The sequence below is a fragment of the Protopterus annectens genome, chromosome 1.part1 (assembly GCF_019279795.1).
Source record: "Protopterus annectens isolate FY-2018-M chromosome 1.part1, PAN1.0, whole genome shotgun sequence".
In the NCBI taxonomy this organism is placed as follows: Eukaryota; Metazoa; Chordata; order Ceratodontiformes; family Protopteridae; genus Protopterus; species Protopterus annectens.
This window is the reverse complement of record NC_056726.1, coordinates 1,527,884,641-1,527,902,215: the sequence shown is the minus strand read 5'-3', so window position 1 is coordinate 1,527,902,215 and position 17,575 is coordinate 1,527,884,641. Positions and strand designations below refer to the sequence as shown.

The 17,575-nt window shown below is 41.1% G+C and overlaps 1 protein-coding gene across 2 annotated transcripts in view; it reads right to left on the bottom strand.

Annotated features, from left to right (window-relative positions):
- Window positions 1–5,907: 5,907 nt before the first annotated feature.
- Window positions 5,908–17,575, bottom strand: part of PACRG (parkin coregulated) — a 1,708,327-nt gene continuing 1,696,659 nt past the window's right edge. For both annotated transcript variants that reach the window (XM_044082855.1, XM_044082862.1), the window contains one exon: window positions 5,908–6,261. In XM_044082855.1, the coding sequence (XP_043938790.1) occupies window positions 6,101–6,261 (161 nt within the window). In that variant the 3' untranslated portion in view covers window positions 5,908–6,100. The remainder of the gene's footprint in view (window positions 6,262–17,575) is intronic.

Sequence of the window (17,575 nt, the reverse complement as noted above, 5' to 3'; positions counted from 1 at the left end):
AAGTTTTAAATGTTTGTGTATTGTCTGATGAAGCGTAGTAGTTGCTACTGTGAGCCACACTCAATAAATTTTCTTCTTCGTTTAATTTTTCCTGGACTACTGTCAATTTTGTGCTGAAAGCTGGTGCTGAATTATTTCATGTTGGTGGAATTGGACTTCTTGTTAAATATTCTAAGTGCTTCGTGGTGAGAGAACCTGGTTTTTACTGCTAGGTCATACAGACTAGTGTTACAATGGTCTTGTGGTAGGGCCTACTAGTATGCTTATAGTTTGCTTTCAAATTGAGTACAGGGCCTATCAATCAAAGTGCTGGAGGCACCTTTAAGCAGTTAAAGGGGTTAGTAGGTCTCACAGGAGTCAGGCTGTGTTGCAGATTCTGGTTGCTGCATTTATCTTCACTGTTTCCTGTAGTGAGTGTGTATGTATACTGACACCTACCACTATATTTCATATGTATTTATATATATATATATATATATATATATATATATATATATATATATATATGTGTGTACATATACATGCTTTCATATATGTACATTACCTTACATTATTATGTACAAGCTAACAATTAGCAGGGTTGTTTCTGTTAACACTAAACTAGTATGGGAATCCAGTAATTCGGGCATTAAACATCGACCTGACATGCTTTGGGTAGTACACATCCTATATTGCCATTATATTGATTCCTACTATTACATGTTATATTTATTTTAGCACAATAATCTTGTATGAGTCATGGCTTAGTGGTAGGTCATACAGACTAGTGTTACAGAGGTCCTGGGTTCGAGACTGACAGTGGGAATTTATTTTTCTTTCGAAATGAGTACAGGACCTGTCAATCAAAAGTGCCAAAGGCACTTTTAAGCACTTAAAACCAGGTCTGCGCTCGTTTGCGCGGAGCTCACGCATGTGCACTAGCGGTGAGCTCCACGCACACAAGCACACACCCGCGCTATTTTCTTTGAAAGAAAAGAAAAAGGGGTGACAGGAAAGTGGTGAAAAAGGGGTCACAAAGAGGGTAAAACAGTAGGGAAACAAGCTTGGAATTTGCAGGAAGAATGTAGGTGAGGCCCATAGCTGCCCATGTTTTTCTCAGCAACAGCTGTGCATTTGTATGCAATTTGGTGTGACATTTGGAACCTTCCACCCCTGAGAGAGGTGTCCGGACAACATTAATACCTGTTGTACAGCCAATTGTAATTAACAGTTTCAATGTCCAGCGGACATGTGTGCAACATGGACAGCTATGTATGGGGCGTAATTTTTTTGTGGGTACAGAGTGCCCTTTTTTTTTTTTTATCAGGTGAGAGTGGTATGTCAGGTGAGGTAGTTGGTATAGCTGGGGAGGTAGGCTGGGTAGGTTAACAGACAAGACAGACAAGACGCATACAGGGGCGGTGTATGACACATGCGGGGGGGTTACACAATTGACGGGGACGGAGGTTGGGATATCCAGGGCACATGAGCCCACAGATGGCAACAGTGGAACTGATATCCCTACCCATAGGCAATTGCCACTGTTCCTTCACAGCCCAGGATGGGGCTGTGCAGGCGGGACAATGGGCATGCCCGTAAGCTGTGCCACCTGGGCCTCGAGCTGGCGTAGGGGCCCAAGAACAGAGTCTTGGATCTCCCTTCACACCACAGACCGGACACCTTGGAGGGTGAGTGGATGAGCTCCTCCGGCCACGCTTGCAGAGGGGGGATGGGCCCCATCCCCTGCAGCGCTTCCACCCAAAGGTGGCACAGGGCCACTGGAGGAGGGTCCAGCCTGGGCACTAGTGCCAGGTGCAGTCGCCAGCTGAGGTGGGAGAGGTGGGTCCGCTGGGACCTGCCTTCCCAAGTGTTCTAGGTTTGTGAGTATGTTATGTTAGTTTGGGTTAGTGGCATATTATTCCATTCAAATTAGTTGTAACAGCATGCATTGGTATTCCCATTAAACAAACACCCAGATATTAACACCATTGAACAACGGGCATATCAATATCACATGCATTATTTGAATGGAAATACACAATCAAACAACATGCAGGGTTGATTAATGGCAAAAGGCCATCAGGTTTGCAGGTATGAACAGGGCACATGCAACAAGAGACATGCATATATTTTTGAAACAGGACAAATGTCCATGGTTAATGAAATGTTCACATACCGATATTTAGTGAGTGTTTTAATTTGCAATTATAGGGTGGGGTGGAGAAAGAAAATGATGACACATTCATAAATTATACATTGATATACATTTGTAATAGGAACACAATTAACTTGTGGGTGATAGTTTCAAAATGATTTTTAATTGACTGTCATGCTAGACCTGTTACAGATACATCACTATCCTAGTTATTTTGAATTTGATCAGATACATCATCCTGCTACACTTTGATGACAGAGCAGGGGACAACTATGGATGTTTAGTATGTCAGACAAGCATTCATTCTATCTGCAAATTGTTGACTGTCATCACCATATACAGATTTTGGCATGAACATTCCAGATTCAGACACACTGACATCAGTTTGGGATGTTAAGTTTTAATTCCCACATGCATTTAGTTGTGTAGAACCACACTGATGCCTATATATTCAGGAGTTATTACTACTTTATTCATTGATACATGACCCTTTCTGTCACTCTCACACATCCTGCAATTTCACAGTTCAGGTTGGTACTTCTAGGCTTTGTTCACATATTAGACCTGTGGTGATTCCAACACTTTCTAGCAGCCTCACTTCTGTCATGATTCAGCATTTCAGCAGGGGATATATCTCACATGTGATTACCTCAGATTCTGAAGCTGTACTCTTGAGACTACTGCAGGTTATACTACATTTAATTAATGGTGGGACATCTGTATTACAGAACTATTTATTTCTATCAATTATATTTCCAGTTTCACTTGCATACTGATGGACTTGTTGCAGCCATACCTGCACACTTTCACTTGTTGCTTGCACATTCTATTACTTTTAATCAATACACTGCAGTGTTCTGCTACGTGCTACACTATAATATTTATTTCCAAGTACTAGGTGGGGTTACTAACCTGCATGGTGGCGCAGCCGCACCAGCCTGCGGTCATGTGCCCGTCGATTCATAGAACGGACACCTGCAGCTGTAATACAAAACGAGTAATATTGGACTACACATCTCCATGGTATCAGCTAGTTGAATTCCTTACATACATAAGTAAAATGTAACTTACTCAGTAGTGGGGCATTGGGCATATCCCGGGCCTCCTGGATCCATTGGGTCAACTGGTCTTGTTTACGTCGCTTCAGGTCCGCATGGTGGTGACGGACCTGCTCACCAGTACGTGGAATCCCAGTAGCACTAGTGAGATCATGAGCCAACTGGTCCCATGCCTCCACCCTGTACGCTCCCCATGAGACCTGCCCTGCATGAGTTGGGCCTCATGATGGTGAACTAGGAGCCAGACCATGTATCTGGACTCCTCAATGCCCCACCGCTGTGCTCGAAAGCAACGTCCCTCCCCTACTCCACTCATTCTGCCTGCAGGTCTATTCTACAATTGTTTCTGCTGTGTATTCCCGCCTATGGGGCTTATATATGCCGATTTTCCCGCACATTTCTATGATTGGCCATTTTGGAATTGTATCTACTTCACAGAAACTGCTTTATCATGCTCCATTCTGGATTATATCCTATATATATGCTATTTCTGCATTTCTAAGTACTGCTGTCATGGCTTAATGGTTTAGTACCTTGACTCTAGTGCATCGTATCCTGGGTTCAAATCTGACCACTGATTTTTAATTTTCATGACTGTCCAGAAATGAGTTGAGGACCTGTCAATCAAACATGCCAAAAGCACTTTTAAGCACTTAAAACCAGATCTGCGCTCGTTTGTGCGGAGCTCACGCATGCCCACCGGCGGTTAGCTTGTGGGCGCGGCACGCAAACTGTGTGCGCTGGGATAAACCTTAATTGGCTAGTAACACACATGTTCAGCTAAGCACAGCTAGTTGCACACAGTTTGAGCCTGTTAAACCGGTGCTTAGCTACGGGCAAGCAATTTGCAGCCTTAGAAACACTACTCAGCTATGGGCACTCTGTCTCACAGCAGCTTAGCTATCTTTACATTTCTAAATATTTTATTATTGTATTACTTGAAAATATATGCTCCATTTCATTCCATTTTACAAAACGAAATACTTTTACATTTGTACAATACTGCCAGGGGCCTTTTTAGTGCTTATTTACAAAAAAAAAAAAAGGTTGTTGTGTGGGCTCGAACCTTGCCTGCCTACTCTTAAGTCGACAACTCTACCGCTATGCTATTACTTCTTGGCTTACTTTGCATATTTAGTTCTTATATCCTTTTCCACTGATTGCTAACTGCAGTTGCGCTAGTAGCACACCCGCGCACACGAGTGCACACAGTAGCAAACATTTACGGGGTTTAAAAATAATAAAACAGTTTTTATTTTCATTTTATAACATCTGTTCACTTTTTACATTGCTGGTCTGTGGGGGCATGTGTTGTGTAGTGTGTTTATTCACATTTCCATGGCCTCTCTTTCAGCCATTCTAGCCTTCCAGGGGCGTGTCCGCTTGCAGGGCTTAGCCTACGGACACGCCCCCTACTGTCTTACATGGACCGTGTAAGAGTTACGGTGTGATTCAGCATGCCTCATGCACCTCATGCATATACATGACATGCTGACATCACACCGTTTAACTGCAGCCTCCGTGTAAGAGTTATAACTCTTACACGGAGGCTTCCTGAATCCTGCCCATAGTCTTGCAATACCTACTAGTATAATACTGTCTAATGTCTTCCTGTCCAGTTGTGGCAATTTATTGTGTTGTTAATATTTTAAGTATTACTGCATATCATATGCATTAGTCTTACTGTCACTCAAACTATGTGTTCATTGTTATGTCTTGCACGGGGACCAAAGCAATGTAATTTCGCTCAGCTTGCACTGCTGTGTAGATGTGATCGACAATAAAGTTTACTTTGATTTTGACTTGACTTTGAATTTTCTTTTTCATCCACAAAAAAATTATTTATATATATATATATATATATATATATATATATATATATATATATATATATATGTGTGTATATATATATATATATATATATATATATATATATATATATCTTTAGAACATTGTTCGGCAGGTAGAGAAAAGGTCTGATATATTTTTGGCACAGCAAGTACTTAGTAGGACAGCAATTCCTTATAAATTCCACACTTACTCTAGGACAACTGCTTCCACTGGGATAGGTTTCCCATTCTTTGATTATCAATATTCCCGATGAAACAATAATGTTTAATTTACTATGGAACATTAGCCTACTCTTTGTGGGTTTCCTCTGGGTGCTCTGCTTTCTTCCTACATTCCAAAGACATGAAGTAGGTGGACTGGACACTCTAAATTGGCCATAGGTGTGTGTGTGTGTGTGTGTGTGTGTGTGTGTGTGTGTGTGTGTGTGTGTGTGTGTGTGTGTGTGTGTGTGTGTGTGTATGTGTATGCGAGTGTGAGGTGTGGAAGAACTACCATGATAGGGCTAGCCACCCAGCGGTGTAAACCTTGATTCTAGATGATTGTCTCTGTGGAAATGACAGCACAACCCCATGTACAAAAATGAGAAAAAGGGGTTGTGGATGGATGTGTCTGCTCTTAATATCGACACAGAAACCTAACATTTTATTTTTATACTTTAATATACACTTTGTTGTCCATCTGCCTTATACTTTTTCTATTCCATACTGCTTACATTATGCAAATAAAATATGAATAAAAAGGATATTTCATATGCAATAAAGAATTAAGTAGTTGTAGACATCTCTTCCTAGATGTTGACCAAGAGTATGACCCATTCAGTTGTCTATAGCCAATATATTTCTGGCAAAATAAATGACGGTCAAATAGTTTAATAAAATACTTTTTTTATTGTAGTTGTATACATTTATGTCAAAGCAAATATCCATAGGAATGAAAGGACTTTTCAACTGTAAGTTTCTTTATATCCTGTTCAAGGTGCACAATGTTAGTAACAAACATGTTTGAAAGTAATGCAATGATAAAGTATCTTGCAACTCAGACTTCTATCTCTTCCACTTTAATTCAATAAACACGACTCATATGTAGGGACCATATACTTTATATTGATGAAGGCATCTTCTCCTCCGTATCGTTCAAAGGCTTCTAATGTTTCCTGAATAAGGTCTCCTATATTTTCTCTTTTTTGTTGACTGTAGTCAATGCCGTCCCCAGAATTTACTGTAAAAAAGAACATACTTGTGTCAAACTTAAGTAGTGCACTTCACTGTTTCTTCAAGCAATTTTATTTTTTATTCATTTAATTACTTATCAGAGACACTGATTTTTGGTTTTCAAAAAAAATGAAATTTCGTTTTCATGAGATAAAATACGGGAATTATATTTTCAGTCATATGGTGATTTCATTATAACCTTCATCTGTACCAATATATATTGAAAATTAAACTGATTCCAGTCAAAGAACATCCAATATTGCAAGCTTGCAGTGCTATAAATCGTAAATACGAGCAGAAATACATCTTGTAGTGAACTAGTTCTCTGGCCTTCTTTGTCAAATTCTGTGAAAATGCCATGATTTTTCAAATCTCAGACAGTCAAGAACCAGGATTTACTGGGATTTTTCCCACGAAACCCAAATATCAATGCCCCTTTTACTTGTGTGTTAAATAGTTTGAACTGAACTGAGGTAAGTGTAGACACAAAAGCTATGCATTACATACATTAACCTTTCCATTAGTCTGTTAGATAACTAGATTGTAAATCTTCCAAAGCCTTAGACTAATACACCTAATCCCACTTAACAACTGCATAGTCATTAGAAGATATAGGAATTTCACAGCTCAGCTTTGACAAAATGCATATATACTGAAGTAATTTATCTGTCAACAGTCTGAAAGTCAAATTAAGAGCCACCATTTTAAACAAGTCAGATTTTCTTCTTTTACCACGAAAGAGAAAACATGCGTTTATTTAAGTGCAGTTCTACTTTTGCTTATTTTTGAAGTAAATTATTCAATGTGTTGGACATACTGGAAGATTATACGTATATGGTCCTATTATTAGATGTAGCAAGGAGTAATTTATTATGAGACTTCAGACTGAACTATTTAAGACTAAACTTGCATTCTTGGGCTTCCATAATACATCACTTGTATAGGGATTTAAACACATGGCATGCTTCATTCAGTTCAAGTTTACCAATGGACTATTTTGACAAATTTCAAAATAAATTAGCATCCCTATGTGAAGTAGGTGGTAAGCTCCAAAACTTCTCATGTTGTCTACTTTGCTGCCCAACAAACCTAGAAATCCCATCACTGTCTCTCTCTAAAACTCCTAAACTGGTTTGAATTACCCCACCAGCTTCTTCTCTCTCAGCTCCAGATCATCCATTCTATCCTATACCAGCCTTCCTACTGCCCAGCACTATCCCCTCTCATCTCCCATAATTCTCCCTCCAGACCTCTCCGAAGCTCTAACCAAGAGCTACTACAAACATACAAACCTAAATCTAAATTTGGACGCAACTTGTAAAGCTATCACCCCACTATTGCCTGGAATAGGCTTCCACTAGAAATCAGGACCCTTACACATCCTAAACAATTTAAGACAACCACCAAAGAGCACTTTAAAAGTCACTGGTCCTGTCACTGCACTCTCCCTCCTTAAGCATCCTGTACTTCTCATACCTTAATCTACTTTCTCCCTTAACTCACTCTTCTCACTAGCTCTCTCTAATCTTCCTTGACTACTGTTTCTACTGTCTTCTAAAACCTATTAAGCAAATTACCTCAGAGAAACATTCTATTGTAATTGTCTTGTCTTCATGCAACTACGTTATGATAAAACTGGGTTTTTGTAACCACTCAATCCAAAAACTATATTCATCTTAATGACATATGTCTTTTTATACATCTTGAAATAGTTATGCTATACTCCTGATTATTGACACTGTATAACATTGTATTGCTACTCAATGCCTTGTAATAATCCTGTAACATTGCTGTTTAATGCTAATTTATAATGAAAATTGTATAATATGTTGGCGCTTTTCTCTCCGGGCCACTGTTGAAAATGGGCTCTTCAGCTCAGTCAGACAATCCCGGTCAACATACGTAAAATAAATAATAATAATAATAAAACTTCTTCCCCTTTCTTAATTAATATAGCATCCTCTGAGTCTGTACTTCCTCAGAGAAACATTGTCAGCAGCAGTCATCAATATGCTCAAATAAAATAAATCATACAGTTTCCACACACAGCAGACTGTTTCCCTGTCAGAAATCTGCATTTCCTGCTGCTGAAATACACAGACGTCAGTTATAGTTCTTTTTCATCCTCTCTGCACTTCATCACCCAAAATAAATCTGCAGTAAATGCATGTAGAAAAAGCTACGTAACAGTTCAAATGTGATTATACAAAACTGGAATACAATACTGGGATTATACTCCTACTAATGCAAATGTCACTCCTAATGTATCTCAAATATCTGATTTATAATCCTAATCTTTTTTGAAGGTTGTATTTCATGAATGTTTACTTTAACACCTTTTCTAATGATAAATCCTACATCTTTCTTTTGTCCCCCAGCTGGAACTGAGCAAACTCATATTTTATGACTAGTGCAGGGGAATGGCATATGGTCACACTGGGAGATCATGGACTGAGAAGCATCCTAGCAGAAGATGGCCAGCCAGAGCAGGGTAGGACTGAACAGCTGGCAGCCTGCTCTTCTCTGTACCTTTCTGTCATTTAAAGGGTTAACTTTAATCATGCCGTAAGTACTATGAAGGGTAAACATATCGTTATCAAGTATATCTGGTTAGATTGCCCCTCAATTTGAGTAGCTCAGCTAAATCTGCAAGCTTGTATCTGTATCTAAGGCTTTCTCTGCTACTAAGCCATAAATCTTGTTCTTAACTACTGCTCTTTCTACTGAAGTTTGGGTCTCTTATCGATGTTATTACATCATCTGAAGTACTCAGCAACTATTTGTGGTAGGGTTAGAGAAGGAGGGAAATAGGGTTCTGGAGTCTGGTTTCCTGGAAAAAGAAAAGAGGATGATTTGTCATTACCTGTACAGGTCAGCACATAAGCAACATCAGCATCATCATTATTAACCCCTTTATCCCATTTTTTTTACATGAGGTCAGGGTGCTGCATCAACTGTCGCCATCTCTCTCTCGACGCAGTGCTACTCTCCTAGGGTGCTGCATCAACTGTCGCCATCTCTCTCTCAACTCAGTGCCACTCTCCTAGGGTGCTGCATCAACTGTCGCCATCTCTGTCTCGACTCAGTGCCACTCACTAGGGTGCTGCATCAACTGTCGCCATCTCTCTCTCAACTCAGTGTCACTCTCCTAGGGTGCTGCACCAACTGTCGCCATCTCTCTCTCGATGCAGTGCTACTCTCCTAGGGTGCTGCATCAACTGTCGCCATCTCTCTCTCAACTCAGTGCCACTCTCCTAGGGTGCTGCATCAACTGTCACCATCTCTCTCTCTCGACTCAGTGCCATTCTCCTAGGGTGCTGCATCAACTGTCGCCATCTCTGTCTCGACTCAATGCCACTCTCCTAGGGTGCTGCATCAACTGTCGCCATCCCTGTCTTGACTCAGTGCCACTCTCCTAGGGTGTTGCATCAACTGTCACCATCTCTCTCTCGACTCAGTGCCACTCTCCTAGGGTGTTGCATCAACTGTCACCATCTCTCTCTCAACTCAGTGCCACTCTCCTAGGGTGCTGCATCAACTGTTGCCATCTCTCTTTCGACTCAGTGCCACTCTCCTAGAGCATTGCATTAGCTGTTGCCATCTCTCTCTCGACTCAGTGCCACTCTCTTAGGGTGTTGCATTAGCTGTTGCCATCTCTCTCTCGACTCAGTGCCACTCTCCTAGGGTGTTGCATCAGCTGTTGCCATCTCTCTCTCGACTCAGTGCCACTGTCCTAGGGTGTTGCATCATCTGTCGCCATCTCTCTCTCGACTCAGTGTCACTCCCCTACTTTCTTCAACAGTCATGCCTGAATGCTGCTGGTCTTCTCTCACGCAATCCATCTCTTTGCTGGGTGCCCTTGGTTCCTATTGCCCCCAGTAACCTTCTCCTTTGCTAAAAATACCTGTTTAAAATTCACAATTAAGGCATTCACAATTCTAGTCCTCAAAACATCAATAGGAAGCCCTCAGAACCAAAACAGGTAATCAGGTTAGGTATAAATGGAAACACCACCAAGAAATCACTAAGCCAGGAATGAGGTCTTCTGTATTCCACCACTCAATTACATAATTACAATAAGCCAGTTTAATCTTTCCTTTAACTGCATTCAACATTCCGTTTCCATCCTTTCCTATCTTTCCTCTCACCTCCTCTCATCTTCATGCCCCCTTATTTATTTTTATGAAATTATTGGAGTGGCAAAGGGATCACCTCCATATAAAAATATTGAAGCTAGTTTTATAACAGTATAGATGTAAATATCTAAAAAAATGTGTGCCTGAAGAAATATGTGCTTGAAAACAATGAAGCAACTTAAATAATTTGATGTAGTTAACTTAAACATGTGAAAGCCGCAAGAGCAGTCAGGCATATGACAATTTTTATTTTATTCTATTTATTTATCTGTTTATTTTACTAATTATTCATTTGTTTGGTTGGACCTTGGGACCCTTCAGCCATAAACAAAGTCAGGGTCAACAGGTAAGCAATACAAAATTACAGAATGAGCTAAAACTAAGCTTTTCTACACAGTAAAATTCTAGACACTGTACAGAACAATACAGTCAGAGAAAACCAATATACAAGATTGAAAGTAATTTCAAAAAATGCAATTTGGCAGTTGTCAATATTCTCACCTAAACTTAAGTATATTTATATTTCTTCCAAAGTTCTTATTAGTATGTTCAATGTCATTTCTTACTGTGGCAAAATACTACGCTATTACTTTTAATATAATGACAGGCACACCTCTCAACCTCTAATTGAAAGAAATCTGAGCAAAGCCAAAAATTATTGGGGGGGGGGGTGAGGTGGGGGGCAATGGCCCAAAATCAGGGACAAATTTTATATATTGCTCTCATAAACTCAGAAAGTTGTTAGAATTACAGGCTTTGCATTAACATACATTTTCTGAAGGGTATGAATTCTAAAACTCAAATGTATATCATTATTTAGTGACTTTAAATCTCAATAATTTGCCAGAAAACCACAAATTTTAAAAGTAAGGACCAAAAATAAGTGTCAAAAACCTAGACATTCTGAGAAAATCTGGACAGTTCAGATGTACGATGTCAGGTAATGAGTTGCAACTAAGATTTTTGTAACTGAAAATCGGGTTGTACACCCGTTTCCTGAATGCAGCTGGACAGCTGGACAGTACACCTTTTTTATTAATGTGGAAAACAAAAACTTGTGAAATGGCAGGCTTAAGGAGAATGGCCATTCAGACCACCAGGCATGCTAAAAACAAAAAAAGCAAATTAACAAAGTCTACCGCTTAATCAACTTGAATCTTAATAAATGTGTCAGTGCCACATTTATTTGTGCCACAAAAAAAATGTAACTTAAATTCTAGCACTTTTTGTGCCACAAAATGTGCTAGAATTTAAGTTAAAAACACTGACACATTTATTAAGATTCAAGTTGATTAAGCTGATCAAGTTTTAAAGTGTATGTATGCCATGGCTATACCATGGTATATAGCATTGTGAAATACCTGCATATTTTAGGATGCATTCACTTCTTTCTTTCTTTCTGTGTTTTGCACAAATTTGTTTGTCTTCTCTGGTTTCTGTTTCTCAGGAAATGAAGAGAGATGAAAATCCTTCATGTCTTACTTTAAACAGACTAAAGTGTGTGAAAAACAGATGTAGGGCTTGCCTGTTTTAATTTAACAGCATTAGAATCACATATTACAAATAAAGAAAGTAAACAGTGGTTCCTGGAAACATCTGAAAATGGTAATGCCAGTGTCCTTACCAAAAAAAAATGTTTAATATAAAAATATTGCAGATTAAATATTACATGCTGATGGTTTAAATTAATCTCTGCATATCCTTTTTTTAATGAAAATTATTTTTATTCCCAAACATTACAATCTGTTACAATCTGTCAGCATTCAACATAGCTGAATGACTTTTTATGAATCATAAAACAGGATCTACAGGCTTTAAGCAGTAATTATCCAGTTCCTATACAGTCAGCCTGCCAATATTTTTGATTCAATTGGCTACGTCATAAAAAATGCTGTATAACTTGTAAAATGGTTCTATGTTACAAGCATGCGAAAATGAAGAAGAAAAAAAATAAGGCCAACAGGAAGACTGCATAATTTCTCAGTTTGCCACCATGTGATTAAACAGGAGATAATTACTGGTTTGTCTGTCAAAAGGGAATGGATTAAAACAAAGAAAAAAAAGCAGCTCCATCAAAAGTTGTATTTACGTAGCCGCTGCATTTGGAAAGGAGAGTTATTCCAGCCATTCTGCAAGCTCTTTAAAATGGTCTGCAAAGTTTCCATCATTTTTCACGCTTTGACTTGTACAAAGGCCACACTTGAGAAGGGATGACTACAGCACAGGAAGCTGACAGGAGTCAGAACTACAGCAAAGGTCTATAGCAGCACAATATTTTCTTAGAAATGTCTCTTCGCAGTGCAGCTGTGAAACACATGCAGCATGCCACGTGCCACACAGATGACTTGTAAGCACTTACATGACTGTGCTGAGCACAAACCCAGATGCATGCGCTGAAACACTGTATAGGTTTCTGAGCTGATGAGTAAAGAAACCGTGTCAAAGACAGTTTACAATCTCTAGGGGCAAGGCAGGAGACAGCAGAACAGAAAGAAAGGAAGAGTGAATGAAAAAGACAGATATAGAGGTACATTAAATTGAGTAAGTAGATATGTTAGATACAGTGTGCTGGAGAAGAGTTGGAAAAAGAAGAAGGCTTTTAATAATTTACCTCGTGTAACAATCAGCAAGTAATTAAAACAGCAGCCGAGGCAGCAGTGAAATAGGTACCCCTACAGCTCCTTGAGCCCCAGATTTTTGAAATCCAGAACTCGCCATCAAGGGCTTGAGTGTTTGTTTCCTCATTTGCCCATCTGTCCAAGCAGCTGCATGAACTAGAAAAAGAAGTTATGTACCTACCATAACGTTCCATGTTAGTTGTCTTCTTCTCATCTTCTTTCTTGCTGGTTGGGGTTCGGAGCCGATCCCCGGCTCCGAGTCGGCCATCTTCAAAAGCTCGAGCGCTGCATACTGGCTCGAGGTCACCCCATATCCCATGATGCCTGGCACTAGATACCCAGATCTTGTTTGGTAAGTCTAACTGCAGACATAATAAGGAAAGGATCCTATCCTGGAATATATAAAACCTCCAGAGAGGCTACCATAGGTTCATAGGTTCATACTAGGCTATCTGCCCTAGGGCATTTATAAGCCTAGCCAGAGTTGTGTGGCTTTCACCACCCCTTAGGTTGAAGAATACTATACCCATTAGTTTGCCGTGCCTCTGTCCAGCAGTGATACAGAGATGATCCCCAGGGTAAACCTAGGATCTCCCATCCACTGGTCAAGATTCCTCTTGAACAGAGCCAGCGAGGTGCTCTGTCTCACATGGACCGGGATTCTGTTCCACAGCATAGGGAGTCTCTGGGTGATGAATCTGTCCCACCAGCACATCCTATTTATATCCGTGTTGAGGTTTAAGTCTCTTGCTCTTGTGGCTCTGGTGGATTTGGATTTTTTGAGGTGGAGCATGTCCATTAATTCCGGGTTGGACATGGCCTTGTATATGTCAGGCACAGGTCACCTCTGAGCAGACGGTATGCGACTGAATAGAGCTGGAGTTTCTTCAGTCGGGCAGCATATGGCATATTTTTGAGCCCCTTTATCCTTTTGGTGAGGAACTTTTGGGGTCTTTCCAATTGCTGCAGGTGTCGGGTAAGATACATTCCGAATGGGGCATTGTACTCAATCATTGGTCTGATAAATGAAGAGTACAGGGGAACAATGACCTCCCTTGATCTGGATGTGAATCCCTTCATAATCAGGTGGGCAATGTAGAAGGTCCTCCTAACCACTTTGGCAATGTGAGTGTCCAAAGAAAGGTTACTGTCAACTTGGGTCCCCATGTCCCTGATAACCTCTTCTGTGCTTAATGGATTGCCACCTATGTGGTAACTTGGGGTTACCTTGTTTTTACCAAAGGGTATGACTATACATTTTTTGGCGTTTAGCTTAAAGCCATGGCTCTGGCACCATTTATCCGTTTCTATGAGACCTCTCTGAAGGATATCTGTGTCTGATGGATTTTCAACTATGGCGCCCAGTTTGCAGTCATCTGCAAACTTTGTCAGCTACAATCCTCCTATGTTTGCCTGCACTTCTGAAAAGTAGATGCCGAACAAGAGGGGGCCCAGGACTGAGCCCTGTGGGACACCGCTTGTGACCGGCTTGGAGTCTGACATGGCACCAGCAACTTTAACCCTGTGGGTTCTGTCCTTGAGCCAGTTTGCAACCCATCTTGTGACATATGGGTTTACATTTAAGCTGGTGAGCTTTTCTATGATACCCGAGTGGGGTATTGTTTCGAAAGCTTTTGCAAGGTCAAGGTAGCCTGTGTGAACTGCCTTACCCTCATCAATGGCCTTGGTGACTGTTTCAAAAAAGTCGACCAAGTTCAAGAGGCATGATCTGCCCTTGACAAAGCCGAATTGGGTAGGATCCAATGTCTTTAGGTCCCCTGTCTTTATTTATGAGTTCCATTATGATCCTCTCCATAGCTTTGCAGACCAGGCTTGTTAAGCTTATGGGGCGGTAATTACCAGGGTCCGTAGAAGCACCGCCTTTGTGGAGTGGGACCGCAGTTGCCGTACGCCACTCTTTGGGTACGTATCCTGTGGTAAGGCTAAGATTAAACAGTAGCCTTATGTGTGGGTTTAGTTCCTCATTGAGTTCATGTAGCACACAGCTGGGGACACCATCCGGTCCCATTGATGCTGTGTTTTTAGCTTTAGAGAGAGCAGCTCTCACCTGGGCATTTGAGATGATTGGGAGGCTACACTCTGCTGGGAAAGATATTTCTTCCTTTTGGGGGGGAGGGAGGGGAGAAATTTTCACTGAACCTGTCTGCCAGTATGTTTGCAATGTCTGTGGGTTCAGTGATTTTTGTATCATTTTGGACTAATTCTGAGCATATCTGGGAGTTTCCACCCAGATTTCTAACATAGCTAAAGAAGGCCTTATGATTGTCTTTTGAGTCCTTGGCAATTTTTCTCTCAAAGTTGGCCTTGGATGATTTTATGAGTGATCATAGTTTTTGCTAGTATTGATCAGAGATGTCTTCCCTTTTAGGGATTTTGCTCTATCTTGTAGTAGCTTTCTCCTCTTGTTGTAAAGTTTGTTTATGGCTGGGGTCCACCAGATTGGGCGCTTGCCTTTGGTGGAAAGGGTCTTGATTTTATTTGGGATTGCTTGATCCATGCAATCCTGGAGGTGCTCGTAGAAAGCATTTGTAAGGGATTCAGCAGCGTGGGTTGTGGTTTCCAATGGCTCAGGGGCCTTGAAGGATACCACACCAGTCTTAAGAAGTGTGAAGTTGGCTTTTGAGAAGTTCTTCACTGTGGTTTTTTTGTTGGGGGGGGGGGCGGGATGTGGATCTCCAGTGAGATTAGTTTATGGTCTGATCTCACCAATGAGGGATAAACTTCCGGTGTGGAGCATTTTGTCCCCATGTTTGTGATGATCAGGTCTAGTATATTTTCACCTCTTGTGTGAATGGTGACAAGTTGTTCCATAGCATTTGAGTTTATGAACTCCAGGAACCTTTGGGCTAGGGTATTGGGGCTTGAGTAATGTTCCCAGTCTATGTTTGGGTAGTTGAAGTCACCCAATATGATGGTGTTTGGAGAGACATTTATACTCTCCAGTGTCTTCAGGAAGGCTTTGTGGGGTTCCTGAGTTTGAGAGGGTGGCCTGTAACATGCTACAAACTGTAGAGCAGTTTTGCCTATGGTTAATTGCACCTGAATGGTCTCTGATGCTTCGTGAGTTGCCACCAGCCTGGAGGTGTGGGTATCCTTGATGAATATGGATACACCCCTCCTTTTGTGGTACGGTCCGGGTTTTGGGGCGGAACGCATGATATGAGGTAAAACCTGATAGTGCCGGGGTGCTCTCAGGAGCCTTGAACCAGGTTTCAGTCACAGCACAGACATCGATGTTCTCCATACTGAGGAGGGCTTCGAGGGCATGCATCTTGAGATTTAGACTTCTGGCATTGAGCAGCATTACCCTTAGTTTTTTTCCATTATTGTTTTCTAGGGCGGTGGGTTTAGAATTTGAGCCTTGTCTAAAAAAGGCACTATGGGGGTGGCAAGAGCCTTTGCCAATATCCGGAAACCCAGGGGTGACAGGTGGCTTGTCAAGCATGTCATTCCAGGCAGACAGACATTGGATCCCCTTAGAATGACACCAGAAATTAAGCCAATTATTAAAAATGATCATTTTGTCTCTGTATTGTGGCATCATTCTTGGTGAAGGTAGGATACTGCTCAGGGTCAAGGTCATACCAGCCTGGGCTACATAATCTGAGAGCTCCTTTATGTCTCTTTTCATGTAGTCCAGGGAGGTACATCTCAGGTCATTCACACCGGCATGGACAATGACTGAGTCATACTTGTACTTGCTGTGGAGTGACCTGAGTGCTTGTGTTATGTGGCGGATTCTAGCGCCCGACAGGCAGCTTACTGTGACCCTCTCCTTGTTCAGTCTGGTGAGTGGGATGTCAGTGTGTCTGACTATGGAGTCACCTATGACAAGTGTGTCTGGCATTTTGTTTGGCCTTAAGGGCTGTGACTGATTTGCACACTGACTTTGTGATCTATGTGTTGCTTGTTTTATGTCATGAGGTGGCAGTTGTTTGGGTGTCTGCTTTGGAGGCCTCTACTGTTTTGGTTGATTTTTGATCAGTGCCTCCGAGTATGTCTTTGTGTGTTTATGTGTTTGAAACCACATCCAACTTACAATGCGAAATGAAAGTATGTGGGTTGGCCCACGTAGCTGCAGCACAAATAGATTCCATGGGCAACCTAGCCTGAAAGGCCACAGAAGTGGCTAAAGCTCTGGTGGAGTGACCTTTTGGTTTAACAGGTAATTCTTTATTCCTCAGTTGATAGATAAATGTGATGATAGAAGTCAACCACCTGGACAAGGTTACTTTTGAGACTGGAAGACCTTGTTTACCCTCAGCATAAGACAAGAAAAGTTGATCCGATTTCCTGATATCCTTAGTTCTATGCAAATAAAAGCGTAGTTGCCTGTGAACATCTAACTGATACAATTTATATTCCGCCCTGTTGGAGTGGTTGGGAAAAAATACAGGAAGGTCTATGGACTGATTCAAGTTATTTTCTGAAGAGACCTTAGGAAGGAAGGAAGGATTAGTCCTGAGAGCAACCCTATCATTGTGGAACACTAGGTACGAAGGACGGGTACAAAGAGCCTGAAGTTCCAAAACTCTTCTGGCTGAAG